This window comes from Chiloscyllium plagiosum, unplaced genomic scaffold (genome assembly GCF_037043375.1).
Source record: "Chiloscyllium plagiosum isolate Xiang-an unplaced genomic scaffold, Cpla_swu_hap1 HiC_scaffold_9, whole genome shotgun sequence".
NCBI classification, from domain to species: Eukaryota; Metazoa; Chordata; class Chondrichthyes; order Orectolobiformes; family Hemiscylliidae; genus Chiloscyllium; species Chiloscyllium plagiosum.
The window spans coordinates 21,577,404-21,603,221 of NW_028270147.1; the positions used below are offsets into that span (position 1 = coordinate 21,577,404).

At 45.3% G+C, this 25,818-nt stretch overlaps 2 protein-coding genes across 9 annotated transcripts in view; both read left to right on the plus strand.

Moving 5' to 3' along the window:
- mtf2 (metal response element binding transcription factor 2) overlaps positions 1-1,889 on the plus strand; it is a 55,434-nt gene extending 53,545 nt beyond the window's left edge. For all 3 annotated transcript variants that reach the window (XM_043698812.2, XM_043698813.2, XM_087990461.1), the window contains one exon: positions 691-1,889. In XM_043698812.2, coding sequence (XP_043554747.1) covers positions 691-1,039 — 349 coding nt within the window. In that variant the 3' untranslated portion in view covers positions 1,040-1,889. The remainder of the gene's footprint in view (positions 1-690) is intronic.
- A 6,140-nt stretch (positions 1,890-8,029) lies between these two features.
- Positions 8,030-25,818, plus strand: part of ccdc18 (coiled-coil domain containing 18) — a 184,029-nt gene continuing 166,240 nt past the window's right edge. For 3 of the 6 annotated variants that reach the window (XM_043698814.2, XM_087990462.1, XM_043698816.2), the window contains exon 1: positions 8,049-8,172. Coding sequence is in view for 1 of the 6 variants with exons in the window: in XM_043698817.2 (XP_043554752.2) it covers positions 8,129-8,172 (44 nt within the window). In the remaining 5 variants the exon portion in view is untranslated. Of the gene's footprint in view, positions 8,256-25,818 lie in introns of all 6 variants that reach the window. The other 3 variants (XM_043698817.2, XM_043698815.2, XM_087990465.1) reach the window with 3 other exon arrangements.

A 25,818-nucleotide genomic window follows, 5' to 3' on the forward strand; every position in this document is an offset into this window, starting at 1 on the left:
GCTTGTTTAAGGGTCTCCAGAACAGACATTGACGAAACAACAGTTGATAGCAGAAATCTTCTGAAAATAAGCCACTTAGGGTTGTATGTTTGTGCCAACTGAATAAGAAACTTTAAAGTGAAAGCAGGTGGCTATTTACTGAGCTTTGAGTGTAAGTTGTGGGTTAAAAAGGTAAATCTTTATGCCTGAGACTATGTTTAAGTTTTTGTATCGTGTGACGTTTTTCTTTTATGGAATAAACTGTTCATTTTTCAAAGTGCCATTGACAGCCTTGAGAATATATTCAGTAATAGATTCATGGTTAAAAGAAAAACACAAGACATGTGTTCTATCAAGCTTAAACACACTCAGGAATGTCTAAATTGTTCAGTACTACAGCCAGCTGGGATCATAACAAAAATATAACTTCAGTTAGGTTGAAAATTGAACTTAACATTTTATCTTCCATCTTCCTATCCCACAAACGGAAAAATTTATAAATTGGATGTTTCTATTTATGACTTAGTTACTTTGGTTGGAGCAATGTGATGATCATGGTTGTTCATAGTGGCACCTGTGCAGTGAAGCTGAGTAAAACTTAATATTTTTGAGATGTGAGCAGTATTGGAAATTAGACCTATAAATGTTACTTTTAAAGTAAATGTTTCTTTTGAAAATTTCAGCTCATTTTATCGTTTTATTTTTATTTAGCCTTTCTGGTCCAAGAAGAAAAAATCGTACTGTTAGATCTTGGCCATTAACATTGCAACGTTTGAAAAAAAGAAGAGGCCATACTTCACCTAGAAATTTTCAGGCCCAGACATCAGAAAGTGGAAATGATAATGATGAAAAAGATAATTGCCAGTATGAAGGACTTGATACAGAAGTCATCAATGATCAGGACATGCACCTGAATCATTTAAAATCATCTATTACTAACTATTTTGGTGCTGCTGGTAGACTTGCCTGTGGTGAAAAGTATCGAATCTTGGCTCGTCGGGTGACTCTGGATGGCAAAGTGCAGTACCTCGTGGAATGGGAAGGAATAACTGCATCTTGATTCCTGTAATAAAGTTTCTTTTAGAGGCTTAGTTTATGTTGTGAACTCTTGAACTTTTGAAGCTGATCTACAGACAGTCATTACAGTCCTAATGTGTCTCGGCTTCATGCATATTTCTAAATTTTATTCCTATGCAACTGAGAACTTTAAACCCTGGGAATGGGTGACTTCGAGTAACTAGCCATAATCTTCAATATTTTCAGGAACCATTTGTAATATTTTACAGTGTCTTTCTCCACTCAGGCTTATCTCAAGAATTTTGGTGCTACTGCTTACAACTGTGTACTTAAAAAATACCTGCAGGGATTAATTAATCTGTAGGTCAGTCTGTACCAAAATGAAGTTATGTGTTTTTTTTATATTGTCTGTAGCTTTGTTAGATGTTCAAATTTTTGTGTTGAATTCACAAGGTGAAGAGTATTGCCTTTTGATGTAGCTGTACTGTACCTGGCAGTTTTGTACCTTGATGATCACACCGATACCTCTGGAATTTAAAAAAAATGTAACCCAGGATTGTTTTTAAAACCGGCAACTTTTTTGTAATTCTAGTTTAAGCAAATGTTAGTTATTGCCATGTGTCTCTAAAGAATTTGAAACGGGCTGGTTTAGCCAAAGAATAAAATTCACACATTAAGTAATTCAGAAGTGTGTAGCTTTTAAAAGTCAAGTTTTACACAATTTCATTCCATAATCTACACCATTTGCAATACTTTCCTCCTCACTTTTACTCATTATTCTGCCTCTTCATATTGTAATGAATCATCATTTATTTCCAGGTGTCTATAAGAAACTATATTTTACTAGTCTAAGATTCTATAGGCATTTGTACTCTTATAAATTTTGGATCAGAGTCACTTTATTCAGTATTGGCATAGGGCAGTTGTTTTTGGGTTCTTGCCCTTTCTGGAGGTTGTGGTGGCTGGCCGCCTTGTAATACCATAATAACCTTTGTACTAATCAGCTGTTCCCCTCCAAGCCAGTCATCATCAGGACTGGGAAACAAATTTTTCAGCAACGTTCTAGCCAAATTGCACTGCCAAAACAAGTGTTATCTCAGAACTACCTGTAATTCAAAACATGCCAATTCAATTATGACATACTAGATTCCTCCATTGTCATTAGTACAGATTTCTGAAATTCCCTCCAAGTGCATTGTGGGTCAATCTGCAGCATCTGCACTACATCACTTCAAGAAAGCAGCTCATCACCACTTTCAAGGGCAACTAGGGATGGGCACTAAGTGTTAGCCAACCAGCGCTGCCCATGTCCCCAACTGATTTTTTTTTTAAAAATCCAACCATACAACATTCATTGATTCTCCTTTATCCATACATCCTCAAAACTCCCAAAGTTTTTCAACATGGTTTCTCTTGAATGAATCCATGCTGACCATGTCCAATTTTGCAATTACCTTCTAAATGTTCAGTCTTCATATTGTTCACAATGGATGTTAATTTCTTCCTTACCACTATTGAAGAGAAAGTGAGGTCTGCAGATGCTGGAGATCAGAGCTGAAAGGAAAGAAGAAGGGCTTATGCCCGAAACGTCGATTCTCCTGTTCCCTGGATGCTGCCTGACCTGCTGTGCTTTTCCAGCAACACATTTTCAGCTCCTTACTACTATTATCAAGCTGACAGATCTCTCGTTATTTATTTTCCTTCTTATCACAATCCCAATTGATGTGATTACTGGACTTTAGATGCTAAACAAAGCTGATTTGATAGATCAGTTTGTTTTAGTGAGATAGTCTCTCCCTGATACACAAAACCAAATCTGCAACATTGCATTCTTAACAATAAAGCAGAAGTTTATTTCACAAAAGAAATAATCAAATAGAATAACTGTACACCAACTGAGATGCTGAAACAGATAATCCCACCAATCCCAAAAGATACCTTGTCTAGGATCAAAGCACCCTTTGTAAAGCATTCATACTAGATGAGAATCCTTTCTTCCAATATTCTTAAGTTTTAATTTAACTGATGTAAAATCCCAACCTAGTAAACCTGAGCCTTCTGGATACTTTCCTACAGCTGCACTTGAATTTTAATTATAAAACCCCTCTCCTGCAGATAAACCTGTAGGCCGATATAGGTAGTTCTCCTATAACTCTAGTTGTGTTCTAGCAAAACCTCGCTTAATACAAATAATGGGGCCTATAGGAAAAGTGGGGTTAAGGGAAGACCAGCAAATCATTTCACTTAGCTGCTCAAAAATCACAGAGTATAGCACAGCCTGAATGAAGGCTGAAATATTTATTAACAAAAGTAAATTTAACAGTACATTTTAAACAAATTTAAGAAAGCTGCTCTGTCAGCAGGTGACTGGTGCATGTGCAGAACAGCACAGATGGGAGCACACAGAGACTTCAGCACTGACATGGTGCATGCACAGAATGTCACGAACTTCACCTGTGCGTAATGGCATGAAGACCAGCACCGATATTGTACATGTGCAGAACAGTGTGGAGATTTTAGCACGCATGTCTAGAACAAAGCATGCAAACCAATCCCCAATGAAATCGTGCTGTTGCCAACACAGCTAAGTGTTCTCCAAAATACCATACCTTAATTCTTCAGTGACATTCTAGCCAAATTGCACTGTCGAAACATGTTATCTCAGAACTATCTGTAATTCAAAACATGCAAATGCAATTATATTAAAATAAGCACAAATAACACCTTATTGTCTTTCATCCATTTATATAGTAGGTTTTCCCGTGTAATTTCCAGTCGCCAAAAACTTTTTTCAGAATCTGTAATTATGAAATAAATCACAAATGCAATCAGTGTGTTCATAGCCACTTCAACATTCTGGATAAATCTAATCTGCTCCAGATTCATCAACCCTTAATCCAGTTTTTATTTTCAAATACTACATTTACCTATTGCTTCAGTTCTTCTGTTTTATGAACTCCTCAGTTACATGGTATTTCTGGAACATTTCTATATCTTCCTTCGAAAAGACCGACGCAAAGTATGTTTCTCTGACATTTCACTGTTCTCAGCTATAATGTTTGCACCCACCTGCAAAAAGGACCCATACAGGTCATTCTGCTATAATGCGTGTTTTATTAATGCAAATTCACTAACGCAATTGATGATTTGGAGACACTTTCTAAAGCGTGAACTTTTAAAACGTGTTGGCTGCAACACAATTACATTGCCAACGCTTTAAGCGCTGTTTCTAAAGTGCAATTTTTCTATAATGCGGGGTTGGACAAGAACGCACCATCACATAGAAGAACTACTTGTATTTGTGTTAGCAAATCTTCTGCTTTTATCATTTTGATAAAAGCTTCTTCCAGCTTTCATTCATTTGTTTCTTTCATTTAAGTTTCTTGGTCCTCCTTTCCTGGACCAGAAATTGCTTCCAATCTTCAATGTCACTATTCTTAGCATTCTTATACACTTTGTTTTATCTAATGCAATCTTCAACTTCTGTTAATTGGAGTATTTGTGCCTTTGGGAATATAATCCTATGTAGACTTTGTCATTTAAAAAAATCCATAAAGACTATAAGAAAGGAGAGCAGAATTAGGCCATTTGGCCTATTAAGTCTGCTCTGTCGTTCTTATGTCTGCCATGTTTTCCAACCCCATTCTCTTGCCATAACCCTTGGTCCTCTTAATCAAGAACATATCTATCTCTATCTTAAAACCACTCAACATCTTGGCCTCCATAGCTTTCTACAACAATGAGTTTCACAGATTCACCACCCTCTATCTGGAAAGAAAAATCCTCATCTCAGTTCTAAAAGTAATTTCTTCACTGAGGCTGTACCCTCAGATCCTAGTCTCTCCTACCAGTGGAAACATCTTGTCCACATCAGTCTACCCAGTCATATTCTGTAAATTTCAATAGACTACCCCCCACCCCCATCCTCTGAGTACACATCCAGAGTCCTCAACCACTCAAGATCATTCTTGTAAACCTCCTCCAAGGCCAGCACATCATTATTTAGATACAAGACCTAAAACTGCTCACAATATCCCAAATGTGGAGTGACCAGAGCCTTAAACAAAATGAGAAATTGCTGGAAAAACTCAGCAGGTCTGGCAGCAGTGAAGAGAAAGTACAGTCAATGTTTCTGGTCCAGTGACCCTTCTGCAGAACTGAAGGTCCCCATTAGCAGATATTCATTCTGCCAGGCTGACCTGTATCCACTCATTTGTCTGTCCAACTGTGTTTCGGTCTTTTTGAGCTCGAGCTCCTGTTTACTCCTCCGCCCCCAACCCTCCATCCATTCCCTCTTCTGCATAAATACTAACCTTTTCCTAGCTACCATCAGATTGGAATAAGAGTCACTGGACCCAAAATGTTAACTCTGCTTTCTCTCCCCAGATGCTGCCGGACCTCCTGAGTTTTTCCGGCAATTTCCGTTTTTGTTTCCAATTTCGGCGGTTCGCAGTTCTTTCAGTTTTTTGACCAGAGCCTTATACAGGATCAGCAGAACATCCCTGCTCTTGTATTCTCACCCTTAATTAAATTAATGCTAACATTGTATTTGCCTTCCTGACTGCCAACAATCTACATATTAACTTGAAGAAAATCCTGAACTAGGTCTCCCACGTCCCTTCATGCTTTAGATTTGCAAAGCCTTTCCTGTTTAGAAAATAATCTATGCCTCTATTCTTAGTACCAAAATGCCTTGCCTATACTGTCTTCCATCTGCCACTTCTTTGCCCAATCTCCTAGCCTGTTCAAGTTGTTTTGCAGCATCCCTGCCTCCTTAACACAACCTGTTCCTCCACCTATTTTTGTATCTGCAAACTTAGCAAAAATGCCCTCAGTTCCTTCATCCAGATTATTAATACACGATGTGAATAGTTGTGGTCCAAACACTGACTCCTGCAGAACTCAGCTGCCATCCTGAGAAAGACCCCTTCATCCCCACTCTCTGGCTGACTGGCAGAAGGCAATTCTCTAATCACAGCAGTACCTTGCCTAATACCATGAAATCTTACTTTGTTTAGTAGCCTCCTATGCGACACACACAATGACTACCTGTCTACAATCAAATCTTTCACTGCATCTTCTCAATCCACCATCTACAATTTGAGTAGTTGTGGGTATGTTTGCTGAGCTGGCAATTTGGATTGCAGATGTTTTGTCCCCTATCTAGGGGACATCCTCTGTGCTGTGGAGCCTCCTGTGAAGCGCTGCTGTATTGTGTCGGTTAGAATTTGTGTGGTTTCGGTCCTATTACTTCTGGTTGCCAGTTCCCCTTATTTGTTGCAGTGGTCAGTATATTGGGTCTAGGTCACTGAGTTTGTTGATGGTGTCCGTGGATGAGTGCTATGCTTCGAGGAAGTCTCTGGCTGCCCTCTGTTTGGCTTGTCCTATTATTGTTGTATTGTCCCAGTTGAATTTGTGGTCTGTGTTGTCTGTTTGTATAGATACTCAGGATGAAAATGTGTTGCTGGAAAAGCGCAGCAGGTCAGACAACATCCAAGGAGCAGGAGAATCGACATTTTGGGCATGAGCCCTTCTTCAGGAATCTTGAAGAAGGGCTCATGCCCGAAACGTCGATTCTCCTGCTTCTTGGATGCTGCCTGACCTACTGCGCTTTTCCAGCAACACGTTTTCAGCTCTGATCTCCAGCATCTGCAGTCCTCACTCTCTCCTAGATCGTCAGGATAGCTGGTTGTGGCGTTTAGTGGCTGGTTGATGTACATGAATGCAGATCACTAGTTGTCTGCCTGTTCGATCTATATTAATGTTTCATGCAGTCTCTGCATGGAATCTTGTATACCACGTTTGTCTTGCACATGATGGGTATTCAGTCTTTTGTTCTGGTGAGTTGTTGCCTGAGCTTGGCTGTGGGTTTACATGCTGTCATAAATCCGAATGGTCAGAGGAGTCTAGCTGTTGGTTCTGAGACTTTTTTTTATATAAGGTAGAGTAGTTAGTGCTTTAGGTTGTGATATGTCCTTATTGCATTGTTTGTCTGCTAGGCATCTGTTCTTGGCAAAGACTTTGTAGAGGTGTTTTTCTTCTTTGTTTTGCAGATTGGGAGTGCTGTAGTATGTTGTAGCCCTTTTGAAGAGAGTCCTAATAGCAAACCCTTACACAAACCTTGATCATCAATTTAACTTTCATATCCTTATATCTTCCATTTTCAGATGCTAATTTCAGAATAAATCATATACATTTAACCTTCCTGTAAAATTCTATCACTTTCTGGCGTTCATAGGGACGCCTTTTTCATTTCAGAAGACCAAACTCAGAATTGGGAAGGGTTCTTCTGAAGAGGGTCACTCGACCTGGAACTTTAATTCCACTTTCTCTCCCCAGATGCGAACAGACTTGCTGAGTTTTTCCAGCAAATTCTGGTTTTGATTCCAAACTCAAAAATAACTTGGTTCCAAAAACGAGGCTCTCGGCGGCTAAACACCTTGAGGGTGTCTTGGTTCTGTGGAAAAGGCAGGAAAATGGATACCAGCTTGAGTTGCCCTTTCTGAAAGCCAACATTAACAAGAAGGGCCGAGTGCCTTCGACAATGAGCTCAATACAGTATGGAAGTTCGCATAAGGTCTGAAACCTTCATCAAGGCCGTTGTAATTGACGAGTTTATCATTTTTCTCCAGTCGCCCTAAAAAACTGTCGCATCAACCTCACTCATTATGTGCAGTTCTATTGCGGACTCCTATCCTCTTCTCTTTAACGGTCGCCAACACGCCCGCCTCGATTTGACAAAGCCGCGCGAAAGTGGATGGGAAAGACAGGTCCGCGCTGTCCAAACGGAAAACCATATTGGAGGAGCAAGAGTGCAGTGCGACCAATAGAAATGGCGGATGTGTTCCAGCCGCCCAATGGGAAGGGTGTACTGACCCGTGCTATCCAATGGGAAGGAGGCAGGTACATGTTATCCAATGGAAAGGCAGAGCCCCGCGCTGTCCAATGGGGAGGGTGGAATGGCTCGGCCGGGCCCAGTGTTGTCCAATTGGAACGGTGGAAGTGCTGGGCCCCGCGCTGTCCGATTGCAGGCGGCAGCAGCGGCGTGGAGTGGGAAGATGGCGGTGGATTGGTCATGTCCGTTCAGTGTTATGATGGCATCTAGATTACACCAGTGTGTTTGAGACGGACAATGACTGTCTCTATTCCTCATGACAGGTTACGGTGTTGCTCTAGGTAATGTCGCCAGATTCGAGCATTTATTGCGTTCATTCCGGTTTGACTGAATCACAAATCGACCCCTGAGTTGATTATTTTTGGTTAGTACGAACTATGGGATACTTATATTGATATATTTTATGGATTGAATTTTTGTTAGATTCCCAGATGAATTACTAATTATTTAAACCCCAGTTGTGCCCAGCTAATTTTTGGTGCGGATTCCTAACCTATTTTAATACATTTTCATACATAGAACCTGCAGCTGCACAACCAGTAAAGATCTGGGGATGGTTTAATTGCTCTATTTAAGAAAGTTTGAGAGATTGATTATTTGTAAATAGAGGTAGTCATGGTTACTTATAGACACAATCACAGTTGAGAATGTTAAAACGAGGATTTATAAGAATAAAATTCACTGGAATGTTCACATAAGCTTTCTAGATATCAGACGGCCCCGCGATTAAATCATAGTAGTTTATACCATAATGTTTATTTAATTATTTCACACATTCTAGAAATATCACTTATCATATTAATTAGAAATTCGGCGATGCTTACGTAATGGTTTGTGTACGCTTTTTTTGGTTAAACGTTTTATTATAATATTAGGGGAAATTGTGAGCTTTTCATAAATATTACCCGCTGCTTATGGTATAATTCACTGAATTTGCAATTCCATGTCTTAAATATCTTCTTTGGGGGATCTTAACAAAGTTTGTGTCAGTGACATTTCCACTGATCTGGAAAAACTCTCGCAAAATATGAGCTTTTATTTATGCAATACTAAAATTAGCTGTTCCTTTCTTTACATTTAAAGGAACAGGAGTGAGCCATTCATCCCTTTGAGCAAATTCTGCCATTCAGTTTAATTAATGCTGATTTATATTGAGATCGCATCAACCTCTCCCATTCTATCATACTCCATATCTTGCCAAACAAAAATTTAACCATCTTATAAACCTCAACAACTGTTTAGTGGAGACAGTTCTGGATTGCTTATGCTTTTTGTGGGGAGAAAAATATTTTCTGACATCGATCCTGAATGGCCTAACTCTTTGTTAATAAACGTGAAGCTAGAAAAGCACATCACGTCAGATAGCATCCAAGGAGTGGGAAAGTCAGCATTTTGGGCCGAAACCCTTTGTCAGGACTTTTGGCCCAGCTCCTGTTTTGATAATATGCTCCCATGTATTGCACTCATCCACCTTTCTCTTTTATCCTTTCAATTTCTTTGATCACCTTAAACATCTCAATTAGGCACTCTAATCTGCTATATTTTAGGGAATACAAGCCTAATGTATTGAGTTTGCTCATAATATTTAACTCCTTTAGTTAATTTGCTTGCTTTAGGGCATCTTGTGTCACAATATTACCTCACAAAATTTATGGTTTCACTCTGTACAAGACTTACAAAAATTGTTTCAAATCCAATGTTAGATCCACTGGCCTAAGATAATTTGTTTGTCCAGGTGTCACCATAAAGTGGCTTGAACAATTGGTTGCTTTTATAGAACGTATGTGTAATCATTATTGAATTCACAGGAGGAATAATGAAACGTAATCTGAAGGGATTTATAAGAAATTAAGAGTCTTATAAAGTTATTAAATTTCATTATTCTAGACAATGAAAAATAGTAGAGTCTTGTTACAAAGATCCATCATTGTGTCACAGAGGGAATGCAGTCACACTCATTTGGTTGTTGGCTGGGTTGTCATGGTTATGAGAGACCACTTCTATTGTTGGTTCTAAATTGTCAGGAGTACTGTGGAATTCAGTGGAAATAATTGTGAAGTAGATTAAGCACTTTACCACCTTAATATGAGTATTTGTTTTAAATTTTACATGGATGTCAGGTTGGCTCAGTAAAGCAAAAAGTCACTAAAGTTAGAAGATTGTCTTCAAGCCATACTTCAGGATTTTAGCTCATGATTTAGCTTTATAATTCATTGCAGTACTGAAAGAGAACGTAAAATGTGTTTTCTTTTGTATCCACTGCTTGTGAGGCAAATAGATAGCAAAGGGTACTTTCTAGATGGTAAAAAGCTGCACACTTGAACCCATGATACTTAGGGTTCCACCAGTTTCATGGTTAAATTAAAATGAAGTGACTTTGATATGAGTACAATCTAAGTCTTGAAATTCTAGAACAGTGACTATTCCCCTGACTGTACTTTCCACATAACAACAGCATTTCTCTTTTCTCGAATGGCTTCCTGTACCATGGTGCTATGCTCAGTTTGTGCATCCCCCTGACAGCCCCCACTCTCATCCACAAAGCAGCAAGAATCTCAAGACTGTTAGACCAGCTCAAGGACTGAAACGTCTTCACTACCACCTTGATCACTCTAATTGCCTCGCTCGCAGTCACACCCTCTTGTCTCTGATCACTGACCAAATTTGAAGTAGTTAATGCAAGGGGTGCCTCCTGAAGCAGTGTCCAGGTAACACTCTGTCTTCCTAATTTATTGCAGTGTTCTAAGCTCAGCCTCTAGCTCATCAACTCTGAGCTGGACTTCCTCAAGCTACCAACATTTGCGACAGATGCAGTCAATCTGAACCACAATGGGGACCACCTGTGATATTAAAGAGTTAATTTGCTCTACTGACCTGCAAGAAGTTGAATGCCCTGGGGATAAGGTGGTGTGACTTTGTCTTCTGGAAAGAAAGTGAGGTCTGCAGATGCTGGAGATCAGAGCTGAAAATGTGTTGCTGGAGAAGCGCAGCAGGTCAGGTAGCATCCAGGGAACAGGAGAATCGCGTTTTGGGCATAAGCCCTTCTTCAGGAATGAGGAAAGTTTGTCCAGCAGGCTAAGATAAAAAGGTAGGGAAGAGGGACTTGGGGGAGGGGTGTCGGAAATGTGATAGGTGAAAAGAGGTCAAGGTGAGGGTGATAGGTCAGACTGGGGTGGGGGCGGAGAGGTCAGGAAGAAGGTTGCAGGTTAGGAAGGCGATGCTGAATTCGATGGATTTGACTGAGACAAGGTGGGGGGGAGGGGAAATGAGGAAACTGGTGAAATCCGAGTTCATCCCTTGTGGTTGGAGGGTTCCTAGGCGGAAGATGAGGCGCTCTTCCTCCAACCGTCGTGTTGTTGTGGTCTGGCGATGGAGGAGTCCATAGACCTGCATATCCTTGGTGGAGTGGGAGGGGGAGTTGAAGTGTTGAGCCACAGGGTGATTGGGTTGGTTGGTCCGGGTGTCCCAGAGGTGTTCTCTGAAACGCTCCGCAAGTAGGCGGCCTGTCTCCCCCATATAGAGGAGGCCACATCGGGTGCAGAGGATGCAATAGATGATGTGTGTGGAGGTGCAGGTGAATCTGTGGCGGATATGGAAGTTTCCTTTGGGGCCTTGGAGGTAGGTGAGGGGGGAGGTGTGGGCGCAAGTCTTGCGCCTCCTGCGGTTGCAGGGGAAGGTGCCGGGTGGAGGTTGGGTTGGTGGGGGGTGTGGATCTGACGAGGGAGTCACAGAGGGAGTGGTCTTTACGGAATGCTGATAGGGGAGGGGAGGGAAATATAACCTTGGTGGTGGGGTCCGTTTGGAGGTGGCGGAAATGACGGCGGATGATGCGCTGTACATGAAGATTGGTGGGGTGGTAGGTGAGGACCAGTGGGGTACTGTCCTGGTGGCGGTTGGAGGGGCGGGGCTCAAGGGCGGAGGAGCGGGAAGTGGAAGAGATGCGGTGGAGGGCATCGTCGACCACGTCGGGGGGGAAATTGCGGTCCTTGAAGAAGGAGGCCATCTGGGTTGTACGTTTTTGGAACTGGTCCTCCTGGGAGCAGATGCGGCAGAGACGAAGGAAGTGGGAGAATGGGATGGCGTTTTTACAGGGGGAAGGGTGGGAGGAGGTGTAGTCCAGGTCGCTGTGGGAGTTGGTCGGTTTGTACTAGACCGACTCCCACAGCTACCTGGACTACACCTCCTCCCACCCTGCCCCCTGTAAAAACGCCATCCCATTCTCCCAATTCCTTCGTCTCCGTCGCATCTGCTCCCAGGAGGACCAGTTCCAAAAACGTACAACCCAGATGGCCTCCTTCTTCAAGGACCGCAATTTCCCTCCCCCGACGTGGTCGACGAAGCCCTCCACCGCATCTCTTCCACTTCCCGCTCCTCCGCCCTTGAGCCCCGCCCCTCCAACCGCCACCAGGACAAAACCCCACTGGTCCTCACCTACCACCCCACCAATATTCATGTACAGCGCATCATCCGCCGTCATTTCCGCCACCTCCAAACGGACCCCACCACCAAGGATATATTTCCCTCCCCTCCCCTATCAGCATTCCGTAAAGATCACTCCCTCCGTGACTCCCTCGTCAGATCCACACCCCCCACCAACCCAACCTCCACCCGGCACCTTCCCCTGCAACCGCAGGAGGTACAAGACTTGTGCCCACACCTCCCCCCTCACCTCCCTCCAAGGCCCCAAAGGAAACTTCCATATCCGCCACAGATTCACCTGCACCTCCATACACATCATCTATTGCATCCTCTGCACCCGATGTGGCCTCTTCTATATTGGGGAGACAGGCCACCTACTTGCGGAGCGTTTCAGAGAACACCTCTGGGACACCTGGCCCAACCACCCTGTGGCTCAACACTTCAACTCCCCCTCCCACTCCACCAAGGATATGCAGGTCTTTGGACTCCTCCATTGCCAGACCACAACAACACGACGGTTGGAGGAAGAGCGCCTCATTTTCCGCCTAGGAACCCTCCAACCACAAGGGATGAACTCGGATTTCACCAGTTTCCTCATTTCCCCTCCCCCAACCTTGTCTCAGTCAAATCCATCGAATTCAGCACCGCCTTCCTAACCTGCAATCTTCTTCCTGACCTCTCCACCCCCACCCCAGTCTGACCTATCACCCTCACCTTGACCTCTTTCCACCTATCACATTTCTGATGCCCCTCCCCCAAGTCCCTCCTCCCTACCTTTTATCTTAGCCTGCTGGACAAACTTTCCTCATTCCTGAAGAAGGGCTAATGCCTGAAACATCGATTCTCCTGTTCCCTGGATGCTGCCTGACCTGCTGCGCTTCTCCAGCAACACATTTTCAGCTCTGACTTTGTCTTCTATCAAGGCTAATCACCCTCGTACATTATACTTTTGTAGATTCTGGATTAGTGGTGCTGGAAGAGCACAGCAGTTCAGGCAGCATCCGAGGACAGGCAAAATCCGAGGACATGCAAAATCGACGTTTTGGGCAAAAGCCCTTCGTCAGGAATAAAGGCAGAGAGCCTGAAGCGTGGAGAGATAAGCTAGAGGAGGGTGGGGGTGGGGAGAGAGTAGCATAGAGTACAACAGGTCAGTGGGGGAGGAGATGAAGGTGATAGGTCAGGGAGGAGAGGGTGGAGTGGATAGGTGGAAAAGGAGCTAGGCAGGTCGGACAAGTCCGGACAAGTCAAGGAGACAGTGTTGAGCTGGAGGTTAGAAACTAGGATGAGGAAGGGGAAATGAGGAAGCTGTTGAAGTCCACATTGATGCCCTGGGGTTGAAGTGTTCCGAGGCGGAAGATAAGGCGTTCTTCTTCCATGCGTCTGGTGGTGAGGGAGTGGCGGTGAAGGAGGCCCAGGACCTCCATGTCCTCGGCAGAGTGGGAGGGGGAGTTGAAATGTTGGGCCACGGGGCGGTTTGGTTGATTGGTGCGGGTGTCTCGGAGATGTTCCCTGAAGCGCTCTGCTAGGAGGCGCCCAGTCTCCCCGATGTAGAGGAGACCACATCGGGAGCAGCGGATACAATAAATGATATTAGTGGATGTGCAGGTAAAACTTTGGATGTGGAAGGCTCCTTTAGGGCCTTGGATAGAGGTGAGGGAGGAGATGTGGGCACAGGTTTTACAGTTCCTGCGGTGGCAGGGGAAAGTGCCAGGATGGGAGGGTGGGTCGTAGGGGGGCGTGGACCTGACCAGGTAGTCACGGAGGGAGCAGTCTTTGCGGAAGGCGGAGAGGGGTGGGGAGGGAAATATATCTCTGGTGGTGGGGTCTGTTTGGAGGTGGCGGAAATGTCGGCGGATGATTTGGTTTATGCGAAGGTTGGTAGGGTGGAAGGTGAGCACCAGGGGCGTTCTGTCCTTGTTGCGGTTGGAGGGGTTGGGTCTGAGGGCGGAGGTGTGGGATGTGGACGAGATGCGTTGGAGGGCATCTTTAACCACGTGGGAAGGGAAATTGCGGTCTCTAAAGAAGGAGGCCATCTGGTGTGTTCTGTGGTGGAACTGGCCCTCCTGGGAGCAGATACGGCAGAGGCGGAGGAATTGGGAATACGGGATGGCATGTTTGCAAGAGGTAGGGTGGGAAGAGGTGTATCCAGATAGCTGTGTGAGTCGGTGGGTTTGTAGAAAATGTCAGTGTCAAGTCGGTCGTCACTGATGGAGATGGCGAAGTCCAGGAAGGGGAGGGAGGTGTCAGAGATGGTCCAGGTAAATTTAAGGTCAGGGTGGAATGTGTTGGTGAAGTTGATGAATTGCTTAACCTCCTCGCGGGAGCACGAGGTGGCGCCAATGCAGTCATCAATGTAGCGGAGGAAGAGGTGGGGAGTGGTGCTGGTGTAATTACAGAAGGCAAACTGTTCTATGTAGCCAACAAAGAGACAGGCATAGCTGGGGCCCATACGTGTGCCCATGGGCTACCCCTTTGGTCTAGAGGAAGTGGGAGGATTCAAAGGAGAAATTGTTAAGGGTGACGACCAGTTCGGCCAAACGAATGAGAGTGTCGGTGGAAGGGTACTGTTGGGAATGTCTGGAGAGGAAAAAACGGAGGGTCTAGAGAGGTAAAAACGGAGGGCTTGAAGGCCCTGGTCATGGTGGATGGAGGCGTAGAGGGATTGGATATCCATGGTGAAGATGAGGCGTTGGGGGCCGGGGAAACGGAAGTCTTGGAGGAGGTGGAGGGCGTGGGTGGTGTCTCGAACATGTGTGGGGAGTTCCTGGACTAGAGGGATAGGACAGTGTCGAGGTAGGTAGAGATGAGTTCAGTGGGGCAGGAGGATGCTGAGACAATGGGTCGGCCAGGGTGGTCAGGCTTGTGGATCTTGGGAAGGAGGTAGAACCGGGCAGTGCGGGTTCCCGGACTATGAGGTTGGAAGCTGTGGATGGGAGATCTCCTGAGGTGATGAGGGTCTGTATGGTCTGGGAGATGATGGTTTGGTGATGGGGGATGGGGCCGTGGTCAAGGGGGCAGTAGGAAGAGGTGTCCTCGAGTTGGCGTTTGGCTTCAGCGATGTAGAGGTCAGTGCGCCAGACTACCACTGCGCCCCCTTTATCCGCTGGCTTGATGGTGAGGTTGGGATTGGAGCAGAGGGATTGGAGGGCTGCGCGTTGTGAGGGTGAGAGGTTGGAGTGGGTGGTAGACAGGTTGAGGCGGTTAATGTCCCGGCGGCAGTTGGAAATGAAGAGGTCGAGGGCAGGTATTAGGCCAGCGCGGGGTGTCCAGGTGGATGCAGTGCGTTGGATATATTTCCCTCCCCACCCCTCTCCGCCTTCCGCAAAGACCGCTCCCTCCGTGACTACCTGGTCAGGTCCACGCCCCCCGACGACCCACCCTCCCATCCTGGCACTTTCCCCTGCCACCGCAGGAACTGTAAAACCTGTGCCCACACCTCCTCCCTCACCTCCATCCAAGGCCCTAAAGGAGCCTTCCACATCCATCAAAGTTTTACCTGCACATCCACTAATATCATTTATTGTATCCGTTGCTCCTGATGCGGTCTCCTCTACATCGGGGAGACTGGGCGCCTCCTAGCAGAGCGCTTCAGGGAACATCTCCGAGACACCCGCACCAATCAACCAAACCGCCCCGTGGCCCAACATTTCAACTCCCCCTCCCACTCTGCCGAGGATATGGAGGTGCTGGGCCTCCTCCACCGCCGCTCCCTCACCACCAGATGCATGGAAGAAGAACGCCTCATCTTCCGCCTCGGAACCCTTCAACCCCAGGGCATCAATGTGGACTTCAACAGCTTCCTCATTTCCCCTTCCCCCACCTCATCCTAGTTTCTAACCTCCAGCTCAACACTGTCTCCTTGACTTGTCCGACTTGCCGAGCTCCTTTTCCACCTATCCACTCCACCCTCTCCTCCCTGACCTATCACCTTCATCTCCTCCCCCACTGACCTGTTGTACTCTATGCTACTCTCTCCCCACCCCCACCCTCCTCTAGCTTATCTCTCCACGCTTCAGGCTCTGTGCCTTTATTCCTGATGAAGGGCTTTTGCCTGAAACGTCGATTTTGCCTGTCCTCGGATGCTGCCTGTCCTCGGATGCTGCCTGAACTGCTGTGCTCTTCCAGCACCACTAATCCAGAATCTGGTTTTCAGCATCTGCAGTCATTGTTTTTACCTTGTTGATTATACTTTTGTACCCTAATGGGTCCAACATCAAACCTCAGGGATCTGTGAAAATAGCATGTAGGAATTGATGTCCTACTTAAACCATGCAAAGTCCTGGTTAAGCCATATCTACAGAACTAAAGGTAATTCCGGACATCACATCTTAGGAAGAATATGGTATACTTAGAGGGATTGCTGTATAGTTTCAGTAGAATAATTCCTTCATTCCAAATGTTAAGAAGAGAGATTGGGAATCCACGGTTCTATTCCCCAGATTATAGAAATGGTGGGGAGTGAAGAAAGATTTAATCAAAGTTTTCAATGTGTAATTGGAACACATAGGATAAAGTAAGAAAAATTATCTTGTGTGTGGAAAGCCTAGGATTAAAAGGCCTAGTTTAAAAAAGCACTACTCAGAGTGCAGAGAGCACAAGTACCACTGAATATAGTTAAGGAAGAGTTGGACAGAATTTTGATTACTAGTTGGTTGAAGGGTTATGAGGAATGGGCAGAAAAGTGAGGTCTTCTCTCGGCCTCCTCTGCACCAGGGAAAACAAACCTAGCCTATCCAGTCTCATCTCGTAACTGAGATTTTCCTTCCTTGGCAACATCCAGGTGAAGCTCCTTTCACCTTTTCCAGTGCAGTCAATTTCTTCCGATAGTGTGGTCTTCCATCAGTATTCCATTTGTGTCTGAAACAATGCTCTATTAAGTTGGAACTAGCTGCTGTATTCTGGGGTGGTAGCTCATGTTTACCTTTGCTGCCTCATTGCACCAGTGACCCAGGTTTGATTCCACCCTTGGGCCACTGTTCTGTCTGGAGGTTGCATGTTCTCCACGTGTCCCTTGATTTCCTCTGGATGCTCCGGTTTTCTACCACAGTCCAAAGATGTGCAGGTTAGGTAGATTGGTTATGCTAAATTGCCCATAGTGCCCGGGGATTTCCAGATGAGGAGGGTTAGTCATGGGAGATGCAGGGTTTCAGGCATACGGTAGTCTGATGGGTCTGGGTAGGATGGTCTGTTGTGGATTCGAAGGGCTGATTGGCCTGCTTCCACATTGTAGAGATTCTGTGATTCACTCTGGTTATTGAAGGCAAGCAGCTTCTATGTCTTTGCCACCTTGTCTACGTGTGCTGACACTCTCAGGGATTTATGGACTTCTACACCAAGATCCCTTTTTCGCACAGTCCTCCCTTGGGGCATACCTTCATTGCATAAATCCTTCCTTTATCAGACTTTGCAAAATGCAGAACCATACAATTATCAGGATTACATTTCATCTCCCATTGCTCTACCCAATTTACAAGCTGATCAAATCAGACTGTAGCCTGAGACCATCCTCCTATCAACAATACGTTCTTATGTAAATTGACAGTACTCTTCTTTTGCTGGTTGGGGAGTCTTGTGTCATTCATGCAGGCGACATTCCCAGGCCATCGTAGCTGATCAAAGGTAGTCAGTGCCTCGATGCTGAGGCTGTTGGCCTAGTCGAGGATGCTTATTATTGTGTCTTTTATCTTGGCAGATTCACAGGATCTTGTGCAGGCAGTGTTGGTGGTACTGCTCCAGTGCCTTGAGGTGTCTGGTATAGGCAGCTATGTCTCAGAGCCATAAATGAGGGTGGTACCTACCACAGCTCTGTCAGCCATGATCTTATTGTCGGATATGATGTTGTTGTCCTTGAACACCCTTTTTCTCAGGCAGCTGAAGGATGTGCTTGCACGCGAGAGGTGATGCTGGATCTCCTCTTCATTGCTGCTTTGGCCGACAGGACACTTCTGAGGTATTGGAAGTGGTAAGGCCTCCCTCCAAACCTTGATGATTGGTGGATTTGCTCCACAATGTTTATGTTAGTGACTCCTATGTTCTATTTGGTACACAGCACAAGATATTTATTAATAAGGAAGACCATTCAGCAAGTTAACCAAAAATCAAATAACTGCAGATACTGGAAATCTGAAACAAAAACAGAAATTGCTGTCGAAATTAAGCCAATCTGGTAGTGTGTGAAGAGAAAGCAGAGTCAATGTTTTACATCTAGTGACCATTCTTCAGAACTGATTGTAGCTTGGAAAAGGTGATAAGTTAATTTGTTTGATATTGCTCTTTCCCACCTCTTAGCCCGCCACTGCTGGATCTAATTATTTTGAACAATTCCAGCGTTTTGATATCTACAGCTGTACATATAAACACCTTTTGGTTGTTCTTTGTCTGAAAAAGAATATTTTATACTAAATGCATGTCTTACATCCACCAGTAAATTTCAATTAATATCCTGAAAATACCTTTGTTCCTTAAATACCCTCAACTCCATAAATGTCTTCTCCCAGAAGCCTACTTGCCTGATAGTTAAGCCTAAACATTTGGAATAATGAAGAAAATGCCGGAAAAACTCATCAGATCCCGCAGCATTTGTTGGTAATAGAAAATGTGATGTTTTATCAGACCATTATTTCAGTCTACCTGCATTAGGATTAGCAGCAGAGGTTGATCATTTTGGTTCATTGAGTCTGCATTGCATCTGCAGTGTGCTTTTGTTTGGGTTTTTCTGGTTTATCATTACTGTACTACCTTACTTTGACAATATGGAAGGGGAGCAAAGATAAACTGCTGTTGGTGTTATTTCTCATGATGTTTCCACTTGATAGGAAGAGTAAAAGAGCAGAATGTCTTTGAAATAATGAAAAACTGAAAATGCAGCTGTATCAAGGAATTAGGACAATATTTTTAAATTAGATTACTTATAGTGTGGAAACAGACCTTGTCGGCCCAACAAGTTCACACCGACCCTCTGAAGAGCAACCCACCCAGACTTTGTACATTTTTAGACAATCACCCCTTCACCTAACACTACGGGCAATTTAGCATGGCCAATTCACCGAACCTGCACATTTATTTTTGTACTGTGGGAGGATACCGGAGCACCCAGAGGAAACCCACTCAGACATGGGGAGAATGTGCAAACTCCACACAGACAGTTGCTTGAGGTGGGAATTGAACCCGGGTCTCTGACGCTGTGAGGCAGCAGTGCTAACCACTGTGCCACCATGTCGCCTTGTTTGAAGGAATAGTGACATAAAGGTAAGGAAGTCCACCTGTAGTTAGAGAGCTCTACTGAGTGTTAGGTGTAGTTTCATTATCCTTAACAGGAAGAATGCTCAGAGGAAGTGCAACAAACCTTCACTTCTCTGAATCCTAGGATTAGGAATTATCCTAAAAGGAGACTATTTAAAATTTAGCAGAATAGAATTAATCAAATTCACACAAGAGTATGGAGGGGATTTTCAATTTGTGTTTTGGAGGTTATTTTCTCTAGTTAGGGAAATTAAAACTAGTACTGAAAAATGTGTTGCTGGAAAAGCACAGCAGGTCAGGCAGCATCAAAGGAACAGGAGAATCGACGTTTCGGGCATAAGCCCTTCTTCAGGAATGAGGAGGGTGTGCCAAGCAGGCTAAGATAAAAGGTAGGGAGGAGGGATTTGGGGGAGCGGCGTTGTGATTGCGATAGGTGGAAGGAGGTTAAGGTGAGGGTGATCGGCCGGAGAAGGGGTGGGGGCGAAGAGGTCGGGAAGAAGATTGCAGGTCAAGAAAGCGGTGCTGAGTCTGAGGGTTGGGACAGAGAAAGGATGGGGAGAGGGAAAATGAGGAAGCTGGAGAAATCTGCACTTATCCCTTGTGGTTGGAGGGTTCCTAGGCGGAAGATGAGGCGCTCTTCCTCCAGGCGTCGTGTTGCCATGGTCTGGCGATGGAGGCGGCCAAGGACCTGCATGTCCTTGGCGGAGTGGGAGGGGGAGATGAAGTGTTAAGCCACGGGGCGGTTGGGTTGGTTAGTGCGGGTGTCCCAGAGGTGTTTTCTGAAACGTTCCGCAAGTAGGTGGCCTGTCTCCCCAATGTATAGGAGGCCACATCGGTTGCAGCGGATGCAGTAAATGATGTGTGTGGAGGTGCAGGTGAATTTGTGACGGATATGGAAGGATCCCTTGGGGACTTGGAGGGAAGTGAGGAGGGGAGGTGTGGGCGCAAGTTTTGCATTTCTTGTGGTTGCAGGGGAAGGTGCCGGGAGTGGAGGTTGGGTTGGTGGGGGGTGTGGATCTGACGAGAGAGTCGCGGAGGGAGTAGTCTTTCCGGAACGCTGATAGGGGAGGGGAGGGAAATATAACCTTGGTGGTGGGGTCTGTTTGGAGGTGGCGGAAATGACGAAGGATGATATGACGTATCTGGAGGTTGGTGGGGTGGTAGGTGAGGACCAGTGGGGTTCTGTCCTGGTGGCAATTGAAGGGGTGGGGTTCAAGGGCGGAGGAGCAGGAAGTGGAGGAGATGCGGTGGAGAGCAGCGTCAACCACGTCTGAGTGGAAATTGCGTCTTTGAAGAAGGAGACCATCTGGGCTTTTTGGTATTGGAATTGGTTTCCTGGGAGCAGTTGCGGCGGAGGCGAAGAAATTGGGAATATGGGATGGCATTTTTACAGGGGGCAGGGTGGGAGGAGGTGTAATCTGGGTAGCTGTGGGAGTCAGTCGGTTTATAGTAAATGTCCGTGTTGAGTCAGTCGTCCGAGAGAGAAATGGAGAGGTCTAGGAAGGGAAGGGTGGAGTCTGAGACGGTCCAGGTAAATTTGAGGTCGGGGTGGAAGGTGTTGGTGAAGTGGATGAACTGTTCAACCTCCTCGTGGGAGCACGAGGTAACGCCGATACAGTCATCAATGTAGCGGAGGAAAAGGTGCCAGTGTAGCTGCGGAAGATGGACTGTTCCACGTATCCAACGAAGAGGCAGGCATAGCTGGGGCCCATGCGGGTGCCCATGGCTACTCCTTTGGTTTGGAGGAAGTGGGAGGATTGGAAAGAGAAGTTGTTCAGAGTGAGGACCAGTTCAGTCAGTCAAAGGAGGGTGTCAGTGGAAGGGTATTGGTTGGTTCGGTGGGAAAGGAAGAAGCGGAGGGCTTTGAGGCCTTTGTGATGGGGAATGGAGGTGTATAAGGACTGGATGTCCATGGTGAAGATAAGGCGTTGGGGGCCGGGTAAGCGAAAATCATGGAGGAGGTGGAGGGCGTGGGTGTGCATACCTTGATACGGTCCTGTCCCCCTTAGTCCAAGAACTCCCCGCCTACGTTCGGGACACCACCCATGCCCTCCACCTCCTCCATGATTTTCGCTTACCCGGCCCCCAACGCCTTATCTTCACCATTGACATCCAGTCCCTGTACACATCCATCCCCCAATATTGAAGGCCTCAAAGCACTCCGCTTCTTCCTTTCCCACCGAACCAACCAGTACCCTTCGACTGACTGAACTGGTCCTCACTCTGAACAACTTCTCTTTCCAATCCTCCCACTTCCTCCAAACCAAAGGAGTAGCCATGGGCACCCGCATGGGCCCCAGCTATGCCTGCCTCTTCGTTGGATATGTCCATCTTCCACAGCTACACTGGCACCACACCCCACCTTTTCCTCCGCTACATTGATGACTGTATCGGCGCTACCTCGTGCTCCCACGAGGAGGTTGAACAGTTCATCCACTTTACTAACACCTTCCACCCTGACCTCAAATTTACCTGGACCCTCCCTCCCCTTCCTAGACCTCTCCATTTCTCTCTCGGACGACCGACTCAACACGGACATTTACTATAAACCGACTGACTCCCACAGCTACCTAGATTACACCTCCTCCCACCCTGCCCCCTGTAAAAACGCCATCGCATATTCCCAATTCCTTCGCCTCCGCCGCATCTGCTCCCAGGAGGACCAATTCCAATACCAAACAACCCAGATGGCGTCCTTCTTCAAAGACTGCAATTTCCACTCAGACGTGGTTGACGATGCTCTCCACCGCATCTCCTCCACTTCCTGCTCCTCCACCCTTGAGCCCCGTCCCTCCAATCACCACCAGGACAGAACCCCACTGGTCCTCACCTACCACTCCACCAACCTCCAGATACATCGTATCATCCTTCGTCATTTCCGCCACCTCCAAACAGACTCCACCACCAAGGATATATTTCCCTCCCCTCCTCTATCAGCGTTCCAGAAAGACCACTCCCTCGTCAGATCCACACCCCCCCACCAACCCAACCTCCACTCCCGGCACCTTCCCCTGCAACCGCAAGAAATGCAAAACTTGCGCCCACACCTCCCCTCCTCACTTCCCTCCAAGGCCCAAAGGGATCCATCCATATCCGTCACAAATTCACCTGCACCTCCACACATACTATTTACTGCATCCGCTGCACCCGATGTGGCCTCCTATACATTGGAGAGACAGGCCGCCTACTTGCGGAACGTTTCAGAGAACACCTCTGGGACACCCACACCAACCAACCCAACCGCCCCATGGCTGAACACTTTAACCCCCCCTCCCACTCCGCCAAGGATATGCAGGTCCTTGGCCTCCTCCATCGCCAGACCATGGCAACACGACGCCTGGAGGAAGAGCGCCTCATCTTCCGCCTAGGAACCCTCCAACCACAAGGGATGAATGCAGATTTCTCCAGCTTCCTCATTTTCCCTCGCCCCACCTTTTCTCAGTCCCAACCCTCAGACTCAGCACCACCTTCTTGACATGCAATCATCTTCCTGATCTCTCCGCTCCCCCCCCATCTCCGGCCTATCACCCTCACCTTAACCTCCTTCCACCTATTGCATTCCCAACGCTCCTCCCTACCTTTTATCTTAGCCTGCTTGGCACACCTCCTCATTCCTGAAGAAGGGCTTATGCCCGAAACGTCGATTCTCCTGTTCCTTTGATGCTGCCTGACCTGCTGCGCTTTTCCAGCAACACATTTTTCCGCTCTGATCTCCAGCATCTGCAGTCCTCACTTTCTCCAAATTAAAACTAGTAGTCAGTCTTAGAATAAATGATCAATAATTTCGGACTGTGATGAAAGATTTTTTTAAAGGGAGGATTATGAATCTTGGGAATTCTGCACCCTAAACAGTTGTGGATATTCAAGGTGGAGATTGTTCAAGATTAGGATATTAAGGAAATTGAAAAATATTGTTAAAATAAGAAGGCAGAGTTGAACTAAGCTGTGGTCTTATTTAATTATGTAGCAGACACAGAATGTTCTTGTCCAACTTCCTTTCTTTGTTATGATGAGTATTTCAGTGGACACACCACCTTATTTCAATGCTCTGGCCTCTAATTTGTCCCTACCCAAACTTGCACCAAGTACTTTTTAACCTCTTTCCCCTTGTGCTTCAGGTCCACATTGACTCTGGTTAAACAGTCCATAAGTTTTAAAATTCTGTAGAATCATAGAGTCCATACCATTTGGAAACAGGCTATTTGGTCCAACAAATCACATTGACCCACCAAAGAGTATCCCACCCAGACCCAAGCCCTTACCCTATATTTTTCATGGCCAACGCACCTAACCTACACATCCCTGGACACCACAGGGCAATTTAGCATGGATGATCCACCTAACTTGCAAATCTTTGTACTGCGGATGAAAATTGGAGCACCAGAGGAAACCCACACAGACATGGGGAGAATGTGCAAACTCTGCACAGTCACCCGAGGGTGAAATTGAACCTGGCTCCCTGGCGCTGTGAGGCAGCTATGCTAACCATTAAACCATTGCCATCTAGGTTACTCTGAAACTTTTAATTTTCTTATCACCGTAAGCCCTATAATCCTGCACTTCATTGATTCTGGCCACTTAATCATTCTGCATTTTATTGCTCTGCTCTTGATGAATGGGCCTTCATCTGTCAACTCATTGCTTCACTACCTTACTTTACTTTGAAGTTTCTGAAAGCCTACCTCCTGTGAAACCTGAATATTTTCCTTCATTAAAGTTAACATATCAAATTCTTGTTGTGAGTAAGAAAATATAGTCTGTGTTTTTGGAATTTACATTGTTCACAATGTCAAACTTTTCAGATGGTAAAGGCATAGATCATGTTTTTAGTATGTGGAGGAGAGTTGAAGAGAGAAGTGATATTTTGGAAGGGAAAGATCTAGAAGGAATGGTCCAACATAACAGATTAAATAAAATCCCAATGCATAGCAATCCCTTCATATCCTTAAATAAAACTCATTGAATTTCCAGTGGGTAGTCTCATGACGATAATTATTTCTCAATTAATTAATCAGAAGTTACAATTATATCAAAAGATGACCAATTTGCTCCCGATCCCTTCTGACGTGCCAATTGGTTATAGATTTTTTTAATCAACCTGTTCAGATGTGTTATGACACACCTCTGCAGCTGATGGGAATTTGGGCGTTCTGGCAAATTGTTTTATATCTGTAATTAACTGCATTCCTCAATGTGAACAGTCAACAAGAAAACCGTAACAGCTGAAAACTTAATTATTTACTTATTGTATGCAATAATTTCTCAGGTGCACTAGATGGCAAACAGTGTCTACCTGATGTCTCTTGAGTTCATGTGACCTTTGATTCAGACAGGTCCATTAAGACTAGAAAGTGATTAATTGTCTCTTTTAGTTTGTGCATTGCTGGATTGATCCTGCTCTGAAGGATGAATTAGGAGAGCAAATATTGAGCTCTTACTGCCCAGTTATGTATGTACTGTCCTAGAAGGACTAGAAATCCTCTAGTCCAATTAAAAATGAGCATATGGTTCGTTATTCTGCTTCATACAGTTTTACCCTCTTTCCAAACCTTGCTAAATATTCATGACTTCATTGCAGTTTCTGGAATTGTTGTAAGCTCTTAGTAATTAAATGTGTTTTTATTGATTGCCTAAGTAACCCCATTTCCCCTCCCTATTTGTAGTAAATTGTTATTATCGAATACTTGGTTGTCCACTTCATCCAAAGGTGACTAAAAACCTAATTGTTTTCTTAGTGCTTCAGAATGGAGGTGTTATGCTTCCATTCTACTTCGATCTGAATGACTGATAAATTCAACGTATGATCTATCGTCTCTGATACATGGTGCTTGAAGTGTTAGAAGATAGGTTATTTGGAGGCGTTTGCACTCTTTCCAAGGCCTCGACTTCACTTTTGCACTCTCCTGTTGATTTATTGTGTTTCATCCCAAGTTAGCCTATGAAATTTTGGTCAGGGTTGCATGGCGGGTAAGACCATAAGACCTCAGAGTAGAAGTAAGACAATCAGTCCATCAATTAGGAGAAAGTGAGGACTGCAGATGCTGGAAAAGCACAGCAGGTCAAGCAGCATCTGAGGAGCAGGAGAGGCTGACTTGCTGTGCTTTTCCAGCATCATACTTTTTGTCTCATTCGGTCCATCGAGCCTGCTGTGCCATTCAATGAGATCATGTCTCTGATCTGGTAATACTCAACTCCACTTATATGCCTTTTGTTTTTGGGGGTGGTGGTCAGAGAGAGAGAGAAGATGTGCAGTCTGCACTTGCTTG